Here is a 15,846-nt window from a genome sequence, read left to right as displayed (position 1 = left end):
AGATCCTGTGAAGGAGGGTCCGTGGTGGAGCTGGAAGGGGCTCTCAACCCCGGGGCTGTAGCTGAAGTCTCCTCTTTGCAATGCAAAGAAGGGGATGGGGCGTGCTGGTGGGTGGTGAGGGAGAACCGGGGAGCCAGACCCTGATCCCCCCCTCCCGGTACTGGGTGGGGATCGAGCACTCGGGGTTCATGGGAATGGCGAGGAAGGACACCCAGGTCCTCCTCTCACCGGTGAGCAGAAGGTGCAGGAGCCAGGAGGTGAAGCCCTGGGCTGAATTACAGAGACTTGAGCTAAAAGGCAAGAAAGGCTTCGAAGTTTGAGGAAATCTGGATCAGGTTGAGAAATGAGTCTCAGCTCCCACCTCCCAGACCATCCCTGGCACCGCCGGCAGCCAGAGGCACCCCAGCCGGTCCCCAGGGGCTCACACTCACCCTCAGACCTCACCGGCTGGTGGGGACCGGCCAGGATGGGTCACAAGGGACCCCCAGTAGCCACCCCACACGGGTGACAGCCCAGCACGGCAGCCCTGGTCCCATCCCCACCCAGGGTCCCACAGGACATCCCACCAAGGAGGTGGTGGCCAGGGAAAGGGGAACCAGAGCCTGGCTGGGGGTTGCTGAGCCTTGGCTTTCCTCCTGCAGCAGCTTTTCTTCACCCTGCTGCAGCCCCCCAAACTCCCCCGTCCACCCCCAAAGCGGCGGCTGGAGCACCCACCTCTCGCTGTGCCGTGGTGGACATCCCCAAGTCCTCTCTGATTCTGCCTCCCTGGGGCAAGGCCACACCAGATTTGGGCCAGGAGCTCCCAGTTCAGCCTCGGTGCTGGTCGGGAGCCTTGCTGGAGACACAAGCTGCCCAGAGAAGGGGTGCACCCCCCCCACGCAGCTTGCCTTTCACCACCGCTGGGAGACAAAGGTCTGCAAAGCTGCCGGAGCAACCCGCCACCTCGCCTCCCCCCACCGAAACCCAAAACCACCTTTTTTTGTCTTTTCCTTTCTCCTCCTTGGGAGGTTTCCAGCCATCAAATCCTTCCCGGGAGCCCTTCAAAGGGAAAGCGGCCGCCCCATCCACTTGCTAAACCAGTCTGAGCGGTGCGGGGCTGGCAGGCAGGAGAGGCCCCCAGCACCCCGGGACCGGGAAAGGGCCGAGAAACCGGCCAGAGGGACCTTGGGTGACCCCAGAGCAAGGAGATGGATGAGCATCACACCCCACGGATGAAGGCATTGCCACCCCATTGCATGCCCCAGGGAGGGGGGGATGCCACCAGCCAAGCGGGGACTCCCCGGCAGGCTGCAATCCCCCCACGCAGCCATTCCTCATCCACAGGGGAGAAGCAGTTTTAGGCTTGCTGAATCTTTAGCCTCACCATGATGTAAGGTGACGCGACGGAAAAGGGCAGCTGGGTGATGGGGAAAGAGCCCCCAGGAGCCAGGGAGGCCCCCAGCTGGGATGTGGTGGAGCACGAGGAGGTCTTGCAGCTGAAGATGACCTCTTAGTGGTGTTGGTTGGACATCAAGCAGGTATCAGAGGCTCTCAGACACACGGAAAAGTCACCTGGGGGTGTCACAGGGTCAGGTCCTGGATGGCTTCAGGGTGGAGAAGCTTTGCTAGCCGCTGCTTGCGGCCTCACCGTGGAGGTCAGGAGATGCACGTCCCTGTGCGTGGGGCACGGTGAGGGCCAGCAGCTCCCAAGGGAGGGACAACCCTGCCTGCAGTGGCCAGGTTCACAGGGATGAGGCAGGTCTGAGGTCAGGCTGGGGAGCCAGCAGGGTCCATGGCTGTAGTGGGGCTCAGCCAGACACAATGCAGCTTAGGGAAGAACTAGAAGCCCCAGGCTGAGCTTAAATGGGCTCCGGCTCCGTGGCTGGGGGTGGAGGTCTCAGGTGAGGCTCCTCAGAGCAGTTAAGGCCAATTAGTGCCCTCGGGGTTTTACAGAGGAGAGCAGGCTGGGAGGAAGCAGGGCTTGGACCTGGTGAGATGGTGCTGTCACCCCCGGGGAGGGGTGAGCACCCCGCTGCAGGACCTCAGCATCCTCTACAGCCCGTGCCGGGTTAGGGGACTGGCGTAGGGATGTACAACCCCACAACTCTGTGTCTCCTCCAGCGACCTGGGGGCTTCACCCAGCGCCCACCCCTGCAGCTCACCCACCCGTAGGACCGGGGGGTGCTGAGGGACCGGGGGGTGCTGAGGGAGCAGGGGGTGCTGAGGTCCAGCGCCACGAAAGGTCTCCTAGAGACAGGAGAAAGGATGAAGGGGGTGAAATGGGAGATGGAGAGAGCATGGGGGTCCCGGGAAAGGGTGCCAGGGTTGGGGGGGGGGGTGGTCTGGGGGTTCCCTGAGCTCAGCCCTCAGTGGTGGCAAGCGAGCGGGGCTGGGCAGGAGGGATGTTTGCTCAGGGGCCCAAGTGTTTGCCTCGCCTCGGTAATGACACACGGGCCGTCACGCTCCAGCCAACCGCCCGGCCCCGGCCACACGCAGGAGAGGCAAAGCGAGACGGACGGACGGACGGACGGAGGGAGGGACGGGCAGCCGGCGGCTCATGCGGTGGTGGTGCCAGGGCAGGGCTGGTCCGAGAGCATCACCCCAGATATTGCAGGGTGTCCCCAGGACACAATGGGCTGGGGGAGCAGCTCTGCACGGATCGGGGGGTGGCGGAGGGCAGAGACACCCCACAACTCCCCCCATCACTGGGGTAAAAATTTACGGCCACTGGAGCCCAGCAGCGGTGGCTCCTCAGCACGGGGACATTGCAAAACCCAGAGCGCGTTCACACAGAGCTGCAGCAGGTCTGAGCCCCCCATCACCCTCCTCCTCCTCTTCCTCCCAGTGAGCATCCATCAGCCCGCAGCATCGCACCCACTGTCGGGGAAAACAGGGGGACCAGGGCCGGGATGGGGGGAAAACAGGGAAAAAGGCATTTTGCCCCAAACCCACATTTCTGCCAGCATGGGCTCAGCCAGCGCTGGGACCTGGGGACAGCGGGTGACACGGTTTTCCTCTCGGGGGGTACGACAAAGCCATGGTCGGCAGCTGGGACAGGTGACATGGGGACAGACCTGTGGGTGCTATGTGACACCGGGACGCAGCCGGAGGTGTCGCCGCCATCGGTGTGGTGAGTTTCTCCCCTACCAGGTCTCAGCACCCTTTGGGGTGCGACCCCAGCGCTGTCCCAGCCACCGTCACCACCAGCATCCCCATGTGGGGACACGGAGCTTTCCCTGGGGTTTTGTTAATTTGGGAGAGAAAACAAGCGCTTTTTTTTCCAGAGGGATTTGGGGGACGCTGAGGCTGAGCCCTGCCGGGCTGGGGGCTGTTCTCAGCCCAGTGCATTCAGGGGATATTGGGCTGAGCTGCTTTAAAAGTCATTTTACTGTCCCACAGTCTTTCAAAACACTGGTGGCCTCCGCTCTCCCCACCCCCGTCCCACCCCCCCCTTAAAACTCCATAAAATCACAGTTCCACATTCCCCAAAGTTTCCCCTTTTTTTGGTGGTGGTGGTCTCGGTTCTGGGTTGCTGGTGGGTCGCTGTTTGGTTCTCCCTCCTCCCTGCTTTCTCTTTCCTTCTTTTCTTCCTGGCCCTCCTGTGTTCTCCCGGCGTGTCCCGTGAAGTCCCGTGCGTCCTGGGGACGGGGACACGCCGTGGGCTGGGGATGGAGAGGCAGCGGCTTTCCGGAGAGGGCAGAGGCCGACAGCTACTGCACGGAGGGCAATGGCAGAGCCCCCCCCGCCTCTGCCCTTTGCCGTGGCTCCCGGATTGTGCCCACGGGACCGGGACAGCGAGCGCATGAAACGGGCAAGAGGCTGAAGAGGCCGACGCGCAGGTCGGGTGAATGCCGGGCAGAGTCAAGGAGGAGCCTCCAGACATTGCGAGTGGGGAGCAGACGCCCAAGAAAAACAGGGGAGCAAGGGAGGAGGAGGACCATGGCTCCTCACATCGTGATGTGCCACAGGCAGCGAAGGGCGAGGTGGTGGGAGCAGGAGAAGCTGCGGTCACAGCCCGAGCAGCGGAAGGGTTTGATGCCGGGGTGCTTGCGGAAGTGCCGGGTCAGCTCTCGGCACCGGTGAACTTCTCAGCGCCGCCGTCCCGGGTGCATCCGTCTGCGGGGCTTCTCGACACAGGGATCAGCGCTGCAAAAATTACTGCCACCTGCCCACAGAAAACTATGGACGGGGTTTCTCGGCTGCAGCGGGGCCGCCACGGCCATGGAGCCCCTCGGCATCTCCGCGCCGCCCTCACCCACCCCGGGCTCACCCAGCGCGGTCCATTGGCGCCACCGGGTGCACGAGTGTTGGTGTCAGGGCTCAGCACCGCGCCCACGCCGGCCATGCGATGGGGCACCGGGAGCCCTCCCTGGCACAGGGACCCCGGGGTGCTGGGAGGTGGCTGGAGGGGGGAGCCCCAGCAGGGCCACCCAAGGGAGCACCCCATAACCAGAGGGGGGTGGGGGGCAGGAGGGTGCCCCCTTGGGTACCAGCACCCCCAAAGGGCCCCCTCGAGCCCCCAAAGATGGTGTTGGTACCCCCAAAGGGCCCCCCTGACTGCCCCAAAGCCCCCCCCTCCCAATCCCTGATCCAGGCTGGAGCACCCCTAAAGACTCCTGAGCCCCAAAGGCTGCACCCCCAGCGCCTGGCATCACCCCCAAAGAGCCTCCCCAAGCCCCTAAGGGACCACCCCCAGCCCTGGCACAGGGTGCCAGCACCCCCAAAGTGGGGATGGGAAAGAAAAGCTATTGAGAATCAAGGAGGGAGGGGGTGAGGCTTGTGAGCAGAGAACAGAGACACCCAAAAAAACCCCAAACCCCCACACCAGAGCAACAACCCTCCCCCTGCTCCTGCAGCTCCCCAGATGCTGCTCCCCCCCAAAACAATACTGTCAGGATGGAGAAGCCCCCCCCCATGGAGCAGAGAGATACAGGGGGGCACGACTTGGGGGGGGGGTGTACCCCTTTCAGCTGCCTGCTCCTGTCTGCAGGAAGGGAGATCCAGGGCCCCTGCTCCAGACCAGGGGGGGAAGCTGGGAATGTCCGGGGCGGGGGGGGCAGAGGGGGGGGCAGATGAACTGCAGGCAGAGCTGCAGGCAGGGCAGGCAGCACCATGCCCCACCAGCAGCTCCTCGGGGGGCTCCGTCTTGATGTCGGCCAGCAGCACCGGCGGGTCGAGGGGGCCCTCAGCCAGCAGCGCCGACGAGCTCATGGCGGGCGTCGCCTTCCCCTGGCCCTGCGAGAGACCCCCGGCCCGTGAGGAGACAGGGAAACTGAGGCACGGGGAGGGCTTCTGCCGGCCTCCCCCAACCAGCAGACAGGGACCCTGCTCGGGGTGGGCGCAGCAAGGTCCCGGCTGGGTGAGGGGGCGCCCAGAGCTGCCCCGGCCGCGGGCGTCCCCGGGGGTCAAGGTCAAGGTCAAGGCCGAGGCCGGCCCTCAGCGCGGGTTCCTCGTGGCGAGCACAGTCGGGGAGACCCCGCCCCTCCGCTCGCCCCGCCCACGGCCCCGCCCTCCCCTCAGACCCCGCCCCCTCTCCCCCCCTTCCCCCGCTCCCCTCATGCCGGGCCGGGCCGGCCGCTCCGGGGCCGCCGTCGCGTTCTCGCACACCCGGAGCCGTTTTTCCCTTCCCTGGGGGCAAACAGCGCCTGGGCGCCGGCAGCGCTCTGCCCCCCACACCCCCGGCCTGCGAGGAGCTCCGGCTGTGCCCTGGCCAGCGCAGCCTCCTGCGGGGGGGGCCGAGGGGGGGGCGGGCCGATGCCGCTTTGGGCACAAACGGATCCGCGAAAGGCCAAACCCTGGCGCAACGCCCTCGCCGCGGGTTTTTCCCCTTGGCCGAGAAAGAGCCTCTTCTTCCCGCACGGTTGCGGGTTTGCTCCTCCATCGGCAAACCGGAGAGTGGCTCGGCCGGGCCGTGGTGGCTGGGGAGCAGCGAACTCCCCAAAAAACCCGGCCCTGCCCCAAGCGTTTGGGGCACCCCGGGCTGAGCTGCTTTAAAAAGTCACTTTTGCCTTTAAAAAGTCACTTTTGCCTTTAAAAAGTCCGTTTTTAACAGGCCACAGAGCCAACAGGTCGCAGCCGGAGGGGAGGATGGCAGTGGCTTTTCTGGCACCTTCTCCCTGCCCCGGTGCCGGGGGGGGGGATGCACACCGGCACCCCCCATCTCTGCCACCGCCCGGGGGTGCGGGGAGGCGGGTTGGGGGTGTCAGAGGGGGATGAGGGGCTCACCCCGACGGGACCCCCCCGCTCCATCTCCATCGCACGGGTCACTGCCGAATCGAGGGGCCAGCGAGCGGCTCGCTGGACATGTTCAAAAAGGAAGGAAAAAGCCATGGTTTTTTCCACAGCTCTGCAATTTCCTCACTTCCTGCGAAAGGAGAGATTATTAAACAAAAAAAACCCCAAAAAATCCCAAAAAAACATCGTTTTGCCCGGCTCAGCCCCTCTCCTCCGGGCTCCCGCTGCCCACGCTCGGCCCTGGCCCCAGTCCCTCTCGTGTCCCGCCACTGCGGCAAAGCAAGACACACACGGAGGAAACTCATCTACTTTCAATATTATTCCTGTGTAGAAAAAAACCCCGTCAAACAGTTTTGTACAAATATCACAGCTCAAGAGTTTAAAATTGCATGTCGGTTGGGTTTGGGGTTTTTTTGTTTTGGTTTGGGTTTTTTTTGAACAAGAAAATAGAAAACAGAAACGCACCCCACACACACATCCTGTAGTGTTTGGAAAACGGGAGGGGGCAAGATGGAGCCCCCGGCCACTGGGGTCCCAGGGGGCCGACCCCAAAGCCTCGGGGGATCAGAGCAGCCCCCAAACCCCAAGGGTTTTCACAGCCCCCCCTCCCGTGGGGTTTCTCGCCTTTGTTAGGCCAGTGCTTCCCAGGAGGGTGCGGGCCGTGCCGGGTGAAGGAAGGACGCGGGGGTGCAGCCCTGGGAGAAGCTCAATCAGCTGGCGAGCACGGCTTGGGGACACACGGCGGGACGGGGACACGCACAGCATCACAGAACCGTTTAGGTTGGAAAAGACCTTTTAAGATCATCAAGTCCAACCGTTAACCTAACTCTGCCAAGTCCACCGCTAAACCATGTCCCTAAACACCACATCGACATGTCTTTTAAATCCCTCCAGGGATGGTGACTCCACCGCTTCCCTGGGCAGCCTGTTCCAGGGCTTGATAACCCTTGCAAGTGAAGGAATTTTTCGTAATAGCCAATCTAAACCTCCCCTGGCACAACTTGAGGCCATTTAATCGCTTGTTCCTTGGGAGAAGAGACCAACCCCACCTGGCCACACCCTCCTGTCAGGGAGTTGTAGAGCGCGCTCAGGTCTCCCCTCAGCCTCCTCTTCTCCAGGCTGAACACCCCCAGTTCCCTCAGCCGCTCCCATCAGACTTGCGTTCCAGACCCCTCACCACTTCGTTGCCCTTCTCTGGACACGCTCCAGCACCTCAGCGTCCTTCTGGCAGTGAGGGGCCCAAAACTGAACCCAGCACTCGAGGTGCGGCCTCACCAGAGCCGAGCACAGGGGCACGGTCACTGCCCTGGTCCTGCTGGCCACATTAGCTCTGATACAAGCCAGGATGCTGTTGGCCCCCTTGGCCACCCGGGCACGCTGCTGGCTCATCGACCAACACCCCGCCGGGCAGTTTTCCAGCTTTTCCATCAGGGACCAGGGGTCTCTGCCGCCTCCCCACACCAGTTCCCCCTCCCCAGGCTGCCCAGCATCCCCCAAGCCAAAGGCACGGGTTCAAAGAGAGCTTTTGGGAAGCTCCCACACACACACCCAAGCAGCCCCACAGGTACTGGTTGGGGTGGGGGGTGTCACAGCCCCCCATCAGCCTTCCCACCACCCAACAGCCCTGAGGCTCCAACCCCGAATCCTGCCACCCTCCCACGATGGGAGTGGGGCTGCGCCCACAGCAACCATGGGGGATTTGGCAAGGAGGGGGGCGGGCACCCCACAAAAATAATAATTACAATTAAAAAGAAAAGCGTGTGGCCACAGTCTGCCTTTTTAACTTAGAAATGGTTCAATTGTCCCATAGTCTTCAAAAAAAACCCGGGAGCTAGTGGCCCCCACCCTCCCCATCCCATCCCACCCCCCCTTAAAACTCCATAAAATCACAGTTCAACGTTCCGCAAAGTTTCCCTTTTTTGTGGTGGTGGTGGTGGTCTCGTTTCTGGGTTGCTGTTGGGTTGTTCCCCCCCCCTTCTTCCTTTTTCTTCTCTTCCTGGCCCTCCTGCTGCTCCCGGCACTTCCCGTGAAGCCCAGCACATGCCGAGGGACACAGAGGGAGCTGACGTGCCAGGGTCCCTTCTCCTGTGGGGATGGGGACACGCCGTGGGCTGGGGATGGAGAGGCAGCGGCTTTCCGGAGAGGGCAGAGGCCGACAGCTACTGCACGGGGGGCAATGGCAGAGCCCACCGCCCCACCCCCCCCGCCTCTGCCCTTTGCCGTGGCTCCCGGATTGTGCCCACGGGACCGGGACAGCGAGCGCACGAGACGGGCAAGAGGCTAAAGAGGCCGACGCGCAGGTCCGGAGGTCAGGTGAATGCCGGGCAGAGTCAAGGAGGAGCCTCCAGACATTGCGAGTGGGGAGCAGACGCCCAGGAAAAACAAGGAACGGGAGCAAGGGAGGAGGAGGACCAGTCCAGAAACCAACTTTTTACATCTTGTGCTGGTGGGGCTCCTGGAGCGGCCACAGTTTGCTCACCGCAGGCAGAGCTCAGCCTCTCCGCTCCCACAGTCCCTCCGCAAGCGGGGGGGGGGGGGGGGGGGGATGTGCCCCCATTTTCTGCCGTCCGCCATCCCAGCCAGGTGCCCCAGGGACTTTTGGCTCCTCACATCATGATGTGCCGCCGGCGGTGAAGGGCCAGGTGGTCGGAGCGGGAGAAGCTGCGGTCACAGTCCAAGCAGCGGAAAGGCTTGATGCCGGTGTGCTTGCGGAAGTGCCGGGTCAGCTCGTCGGAGCGGGCAAATTTCCAGGTGCAGCCTTCCCAGGTGCATTTGTAGGGCTTCTCGCCTGCGCCACGGGAGCGGAGGGGGGTCAGCACTACAGACGGGGTTTCTCGGCTGCAGCGGGGCTGCCGCGGCCATGGAGCCCCTCGGCATCTCCGCGCCGCCCTCACCCACCCCAGGCTCACCCAGCGCAGTCCACTGGCGCCACCGGGTGCACAGAGTGTTGGTGTCAGGGCTCAGCACCATGCCCACGCCGCCGGCAAGACCAGAGACGGTATTTTGGGGTGCGCGCCCCTCTCCCCCCCCCCCCCCGCAGCACTGCCCAGTCACCCCCCAGGGAACAGCGAAGGACACCCCATGGGGTTCACTATGGCACCCCCGTGCATGGGGGGGGCAGCGGGGTGCCTTCCGCCTGTGGCACCCTCCCACAGGCACCACGCGACTGTAGTGGCAGCACCACACCGTCCTCCCCGGGGTCTGCTGCAGCCGCACCCCACGGCAGAGCCTGGGGTCCCGCAGGGCCAGCCCAGGGGGGTGCTGAGCACACGATGGGGGCACTGGGAGCCCCCCTGGCAGAGGGACCCCAAAATGCTGGCAGGGGTGGCAAGGACCCCAGGGAGCACCCCATAACCAGACCTGGGGGTGGGAGGCATGGCCTTGGGTACCAGCACCCCCAAAGGGCCAGCACAGAGCCCAAGTGCCCCCAAAGGGGACGCCCTGAAACCTGGCAGAGGGTGTCAGCACCCCCAAAGTGCCCCCAGTCCCAAAGCCCCCCCCCACCCCCAGCCCTGGCACAGCGTGCCAGCACCCCCAAAGAGCCACCCTGAGACCCCAAAGTACCTCCCCAGTCTCTAACACAGGGTGCCAGCACCCCCAAAGAGCCACCCTGCACCCCGGCACAGAGCACCATCGCCCATCGCCGGGTGCCCCAGCCCATCCTTACCCAGGGGCACTGATCCTGACTCCCCCGGGCAAGGGGGGTGCGGCGCTGGCCCCTACCTGTGTGTATCCGCCGGTGAGCTTTGAGGTGGGAGCTTTTGGTGTAGACCTTATTGCAGCCTTCGAAGTCGCACTGGTGGATGCGCCTCTTCTTCAGGTCGGGGGAATCGGCTCGCTGCCCCCGCGCCGCCGGCCTGCCGGGAGGAGGGAGGGATGGAGGGCACGGCCCCTGCGGCCACGGACCCCCGGGGCACCTGGGGCCACGGCGGGGGACAAGAAGGGGGACGCACAGAGGGAACACTCACTCTCTCTGGAGGTCCTGGAAAGGGGCCGGGCCGCTCTCGGAGGCGCTGTCCTCGCTGTCGCTGCTCATGGCCATGGGGTACATGGAGCCCGGGTCAATTTTCACTGGTGGGGGGCGGGAAAGAAAAGCTATTGAGAAACAAGGAGGGAGGGGGTGAGGCTCGTGAGCAGAGAACAGAGACACCCAAAAAAAAAAACCAAACCCCAAAACCCACCCCCACGCCAAAACGCCCAACCCCCTCCCCCTGCTCCTGCATTTCCCCAAATGCTGCTCCCCCACCCAAGCCAATAAAATCAGTCAGGGGAGACGGAGAAGACCCCGCGCCATGGAGCACAGAGCTGCTGATCTGACACCAGAGCTGCCGGCAGCAGGCAGCCAGAGGGACGGGCAGGACGGGCAGGCAGGCAGCCAGCAGTGGGAGGGGGGCGGGCAGGGCCATGCCCCGTGCGTCGCCTGCCCTTCCCGGGTGTCCCCTTCGGGGCACAGCCTGGGGGCTGAGGCCCTGGGGGGGCTTTGGGTGAAGGTGGCAGGTGTGGGGACACCCCAGGGTGGACAAATGGGATCCCCTTCAGGGTGCAGCCGCACCCGGTGGGACCCCCGCTCTCCTAAAATTTCAAGGGTTCTCCCCGCCACGTGCCCTTACCGGACCCAGCGTTCTTGCCGTCCCCCCCGATGAGGGGTACGGTGATGGCGGTGACGCCGTCGGTGGGCATGGTGGTGTAGACGACAGGGAGGGACTGGACGACCACGGGGATGGTCTGGAGGTTGCCCATCTTGCTGGGCAGGTTGACGGAAGGGATGGTGTGGATGACGTGGAGGATCTGCTGCCCGCCGCTGCCCTGTGTGGAGGCCAGGATGGAGCCGGGCGAGAGGACGGCCGGGATGGCCGAGGTGGAGCTGAGGCCGGAGGGCGAAATGGAGACGGTGGCGGGAGCGGGGAGCGGGGGAGCCACCAGCAACGGGGAGGACTGCACCGAGGTGGGGGGCGGCGGTGGCGGGGCCGAGGCTGCTGCTGCTGCCGCCACCTTGGACTTGTTGAGGGAGAGATCGACGGGCTCGGCCTGGGGCTGGCCGCAGTCGCTGGCCAGCAGCTCCTCGGGGGGCTCCGTCTTGATGTCGGCCAGCAGCACCGGCGGGTCGAGGGGGCCCTCAGCCAGCAGCGCCGACGAGCTCATGGCGGGCGTCGCCTTCCCCTGGCCCTGCGAGAGACCCCCGGCCCGTGAGGAGACAGGGAAACTGAGGCACGGGGAGGGCTTCTGCCGGCCTCCCCCAACCAGCAGACAGGGACCCTGCTCGGGGTGGGCGCAGCAAGGTCCCGGCTGGGTGAGGGGGCGCCCAGAGCTTCCCTGGCCGCGGGCGTCCCCGGGGGTCAGGGTCAAGGTCAAGGTCAAGGCCGAGGCCGGCCCTCAGCGCGGGTCCCTCGGGGCGAGCAAAGGCGGGAAGGGGAGACCCCGCCCCTGCGCTCGCCCCGCCCCCGGCCCCGCCCCTCCCGCCTTTGTGCCGCTGGCCGGCCCCGCCCCTCCCCCGCGGCACGGGCCCCCCCCCGCACCCCTCCGGGCGGGGCGGGGCGGGCAGTGGGCGTGGCCCCCGCGGGGCGGTGGCGGGCCCCGCCACGCTCCCCTCCCCCGCGCCTTAAAGGGGCCGCGCCGCCGCTGCGCGCAACCCGCCCCCCCCCCCGCAGGGAGAAGGGGACAAGGCGGCGGCGGGTCACTCACCGCCCAGGCGGCGCGGGGGGGGCTCCTCCGCGAGTGCGCAGCGCTCATCCCCTCCGCGGGCACGATCATGCTCCCCGCCGCGCTTCACCGGCCGAGCCGAGCCGTGCCGAGCCGCGCTGGGCCGGGCCGGGCCGAGCGAGAGGTGTGAAGGGCCCTGCGGCTCCACCCTGGCTCGGCCCGGGGTGGAGCTCCTTAAAAGGGCCCGGCCGCGGCAGGGAGGGGCTGCAAGCACGGCCCGGCCCGGCCCAGCCCCCGCGGGAGGCACCCGAGCAGGGCCCCACCCGAGACACCCCCTGCCCCCCCCAACCCCCCCGCCGAAACGCCGCGCACACGCGGTACCCCAACGCGCGCGGGACCGAGGGACACCCACACACCCTCCGCCCCCAACAAACACGCACGCGGCGACAGGCACCCCCCAGCACCACCCCACCCGCCCCCCTTGCGGGGGTCCCTCCGGTACGTGGGCACGCGTGGGGGTGTCCTGCACGCAGACGCCGCGGGACACACACACACACACCCCCCCCCCAAAGCAGCACTTCATCACCCCAGCACTGAGCCCTCCCCCCCGGCCAGGGACCCCCCCGCACGTACCTGGCTGCAAGCAGAGACCTTCCCCCCCCGAGACAGGCACACGGAGCCCCCCACGCACCCTCACACACAGACACACGCGCGGCCCGGCCCGGCCCCTCCCCGGGGCACACCCAGCGCACACACCCTGCACACACACACACCCTGCACACACACGCAGCCGGGAGCCTCCCAGCCCTCTCACGCGGATTGGGGGGGGGGGAGGTGGGGGCCCTAAAACACACACGCACGGCCAGGGACCCCCCCCCACCCCAAAACCAGCACAGACCCACACTCAGCCGGGGACCCCCAAACATACACCGTCCCACACTCACATCACCGGGACCCCCAAAGCACCTCCACACTCGGGTGGGGACCCCACGGGTACCCTCACATACAGCCAGGGACCCCCCCAAACACCCCCCCACACACATATTACCAGGGACCCCCCCAAACACACCCCCACACACATATCACCACTGAACCCCCCAAAACACACCCCCCTCAGAGCCAGAGACCCCCCCCCAGTACCCACATATCCAGCTCAGGACCTCCCCCCAGACACAGACTCAGCCAGGGACCCCCCCCCCGAACACCCCCACTTCCAGCCACCCCCCCAATACCCCTACACAAAGCCAGGGACCCCGAACACCCCCACACAACTCACAGATCACCAGGATGCCCCAAACACCCCCCCCCAAACACACCCACACTCAGCCAGGGACCCCCCAACACACCCGCACACACTCACACATCACCGGGACCCCCAAAACACCCCCCAGCCAGGCCCCCCCCAAACACACCCACAGCCAGGTACCCTTCCCCTCAGGACACAACTGTGCCCCCCCCCACTAGGCTGGAGACCCCCAACCCCAACACCCCCCCGAGCTCCCCCAGGACTCCCACATCCACACCCTCACACCCGGGGGGGGGCCCCCACAACCAGGCTTATTTGGGGGTGGGGGCACAAAGGGGTGCCTCCCCCCGGGGACCCTCCCCAGCCCCACTTTGGGGGGGGCCTTGCACCCCAAAGCCCCAGGGGCTGGGGGGGGGGGAGAGATGTGGCAGCCGATCGGGCAGGGGGCCTCACTGCCCCCCCCCCCCAATCCATCCTCGCTGCTCCCCCCCGGGGACCCCTCGCACCCCACTGGGCTTTAATCAGTGAACTGAATTCCTCCGTCCTCAGCCCGGGCACACCCGACACCCACCCGGGGGGGGGGGGCTGAGGGGACTGTCGGGGTGCCGCTGTGCACCCCCTCCCCACCCCCTCTATTTTGCCCCACCCCCCGGGAATAAATAGCGACACACCCCCCCCTTTTTGCCCTGAAATAGCTCACGGAGGGGTGTGGGGTGCCCCCAAATCATGGGGTGACCTTGGAATGGGGGGGGGGGGTGGGCAGGCGTGGGAAAATGCAGGCAGCTGCCTTCCATCCCTCCCTGCCTGGTCCCCGTGTGCGTGTGTGTTCCCCCCCGGTCCGTGTCCCCCACCCGTGGGCGTGGGGGGGCACACCCCGCCGCCGTCACACCTCCCCGAGGAATTTCCTCCCCGCTCCACCCTCTGGCAGCGGGGAAAGGGGGGGGGGTCTGGCAGGGACCGAGCACGGGGGGATCCCCCCCCCCCCCGTGGGGGGCTCAGCCCTGCTCCCCACGGCGGGGGGGCAATGCATGGACGGGTGGATTTTGGGGGACAACACCCCCCCCAAAAAAAACACCCCCCCACTGCCCTGCCCGGGCCCACGCCAGGGTCCCCCGCGGGCTTGGCACAGCCCTGTCACGGGTGGGGGGGTCCCTTGCGGACCACCCCCTCATTTTGGGGATGCGGGGCGGCTCCTCCAAAGCCAAGCTCGCCCCCCCCCCGGGGGGGCAGGGAATTTGCGAGCGTGTCCGCTCCCCACAGCTCGGCCCTGGGTGCGGGCAGGGTGCGGGCAGCCGGTCGGTATCTGCACCCGGCTCCGGGCAGCGATGGGCAACCGGGGACGCGACCGTGACACCTCGGTACCGTCTTTTTATAGCCCGGGCAGCAGCGCAGGCAGGGGCGGGCAGCGGCGCAGGCAGGGGCCGGCAGCGGGGGGGGGTCGGGGGGGGGGTGGGGGTGGGGAAGGGCACCGAGTCCCGCCAACGCCATCTGCTCCGGAGCCGCCGCCACCCCGCCCTGCCCTGCCTGCTCCCCTGCCTGCTCCCCTTGCTGCCTGTCCCTGCCTGCTCCTTTCGCTGCCTATCCCTGCCTGCTCCCCGTGCCCAATCCAGCGCTGCCCTCAGCCCCACGCATGCCCGTTCCACAAGCAGCCCGGTCTGTGTGTGTGTGTGTGTGTGTGTGTGTGTGTATGTGTGTGTGTGCGCGCGCGCGCGCGTGGGACACGCACACGCCACGCGCGAGGGTCGGGCCCTTTAAGAGCAAAGGGCGTGGGAGGGGAGGGGGGGGAAGGGCGGGGCGGGGCGCGCCGCGACGTCGCCCCTCGGCCCCCACCCCCCGCCGTGACCTCCCAAGCGTGCCCGCCCCGGAAGCGGCCACGGAGGGGGGGGCCCACGCGAGGCCGGGGAGTGAGGGGGGGGGAGGGGGAGGGAAGGGCGGGGGGGGGCGGGAACCGCCCCCCCCGCCCTTCCCTCCCCCTCCCCCCCCCTTCGCTGAGCCCCGCGCTGCCAAAATACCCCCCCCACCCCCCACCCCCAACCAGGTCCGTTCCCACCCGTGGAGCGCTGCCCCTTTAAGAACCCACGGAAGATGAAAGCGGCCCTCCCCACCCGCGGTTCGTGGCGATCGAGGCCCCCCACTCACTCACTTTCCCCCGCGCCTCCTCCGAGTGCATCCCCTGCCGCCACCGCCGCCGCTGCCCCGGGGCGGTGCCGGGTGGGGCGGGTGGGGCCCCACGCCCCACGGGCGGGGAGGGGCGGGGCCGTGTGGGGCGGAGCTCCCCTCCCCCACCCATTTTTTGGGTGGGGCCGGGGCCCCCCCCCAAAAAAAGGGGTGCCCCGCCCTGCGGTGACATCACCGGCAGCCAATGGGCGGCTCCCCTCGCATCCCGCGTTGCCGTGGAAACAGATGCAGGGTTTGGGGAGGGGGGCTCCCCCACCTGCTACCATCCCCCCCCACACACCCCCCCTCCACGCGGAGTCCTCCCCCTAATCGGGGGGGGAGGGGTGTGCTGCTGGAGGGGCGTGCTGCTGGAGGGGCTGAGACCTGGAGAACTCGTGTCAGCAATGGCTGGGGGCAGGGGGGGGCAGAGACCCCAGTTTGGGGCCATGTCCCCCCACCCACGGGTGACGGGAGGGAAGGATCCCCCTGCACCCACACCCCCCTCACTCCATAGGGGCATGGAGCACCCCCGGCACCCTGGGCTGAGCACCCATGGGTGCCCCAGGTGGGCGCAGGCAGGACATGGCCCC

At 66.8% G+C, this 15,846-nt stretch overlaps 1 protein-coding gene across 3 annotated transcripts; it reads right to left on the bottom strand.

Moving 5' to 3' along the window:
• Positions 1 to 6,551: 6,551 nt before the first annotated feature.
• Positions 6,552 to 15,320, bottom strand: KLF8 (KLF transcription factor 8). Of its 3 annotated transcripts, none has more exons than XM_054839642.1 (5): positions 15,243 to 15,320; positions 10,824 to 11,379; positions 10,182 to 10,308; positions 9,937 to 10,070; positions 6,552 to 9,001 (listed from the first exon to the last, which is right to left on the bottom strand). In XM_054839642.1, exons 1-5 carry the CDS (start codon positions 15,267 to 15,269, stop codon positions 8,820 to 8,822), a joined length of 1,026 nt encoding a protein of 341 aa, XP_054695617.1. In that variant the 5' UTR covers positions 15,270 to 15,320; the 3' UTR covers positions 6,552 to 8,819. The 3 variants fall into 3 exon arrangements, with proteins under 3 accessions (XP_054695617.1, XP_054695615.1, XP_054695616.1); XM_054839640.1 differs by lacking the exon at positions 15,243 to 15,320 and adding an exon at positions 11,896 to 12,170; XM_054839641.1 differs by lacking the exon at positions 15,243 to 15,320 and adding an exon at positions 11,896 to 12,170 and having other exon boundaries at positions 10,182 to 10,284.
• Between the last annotated feature and the right edge of the window lie 526 nt (positions 15,321 to 15,846).

The sequence above is a fragment of the Grus americana genome, chromosome 12 (assembly GCF_028858705.1).
Source record: "Grus americana isolate bGruAme1 chromosome 12, bGruAme1.mat, whole genome shotgun sequence".
NCBI lineage: Eukaryota > Metazoa > Chordata > Aves > Gruiformes > Gruidae > Grus > Grus americana.
The sequence above is the reverse complement of the archived record's forward strand: the minus strand, read 5'-3'. Positions and strand labels throughout refer to the sequence as shown.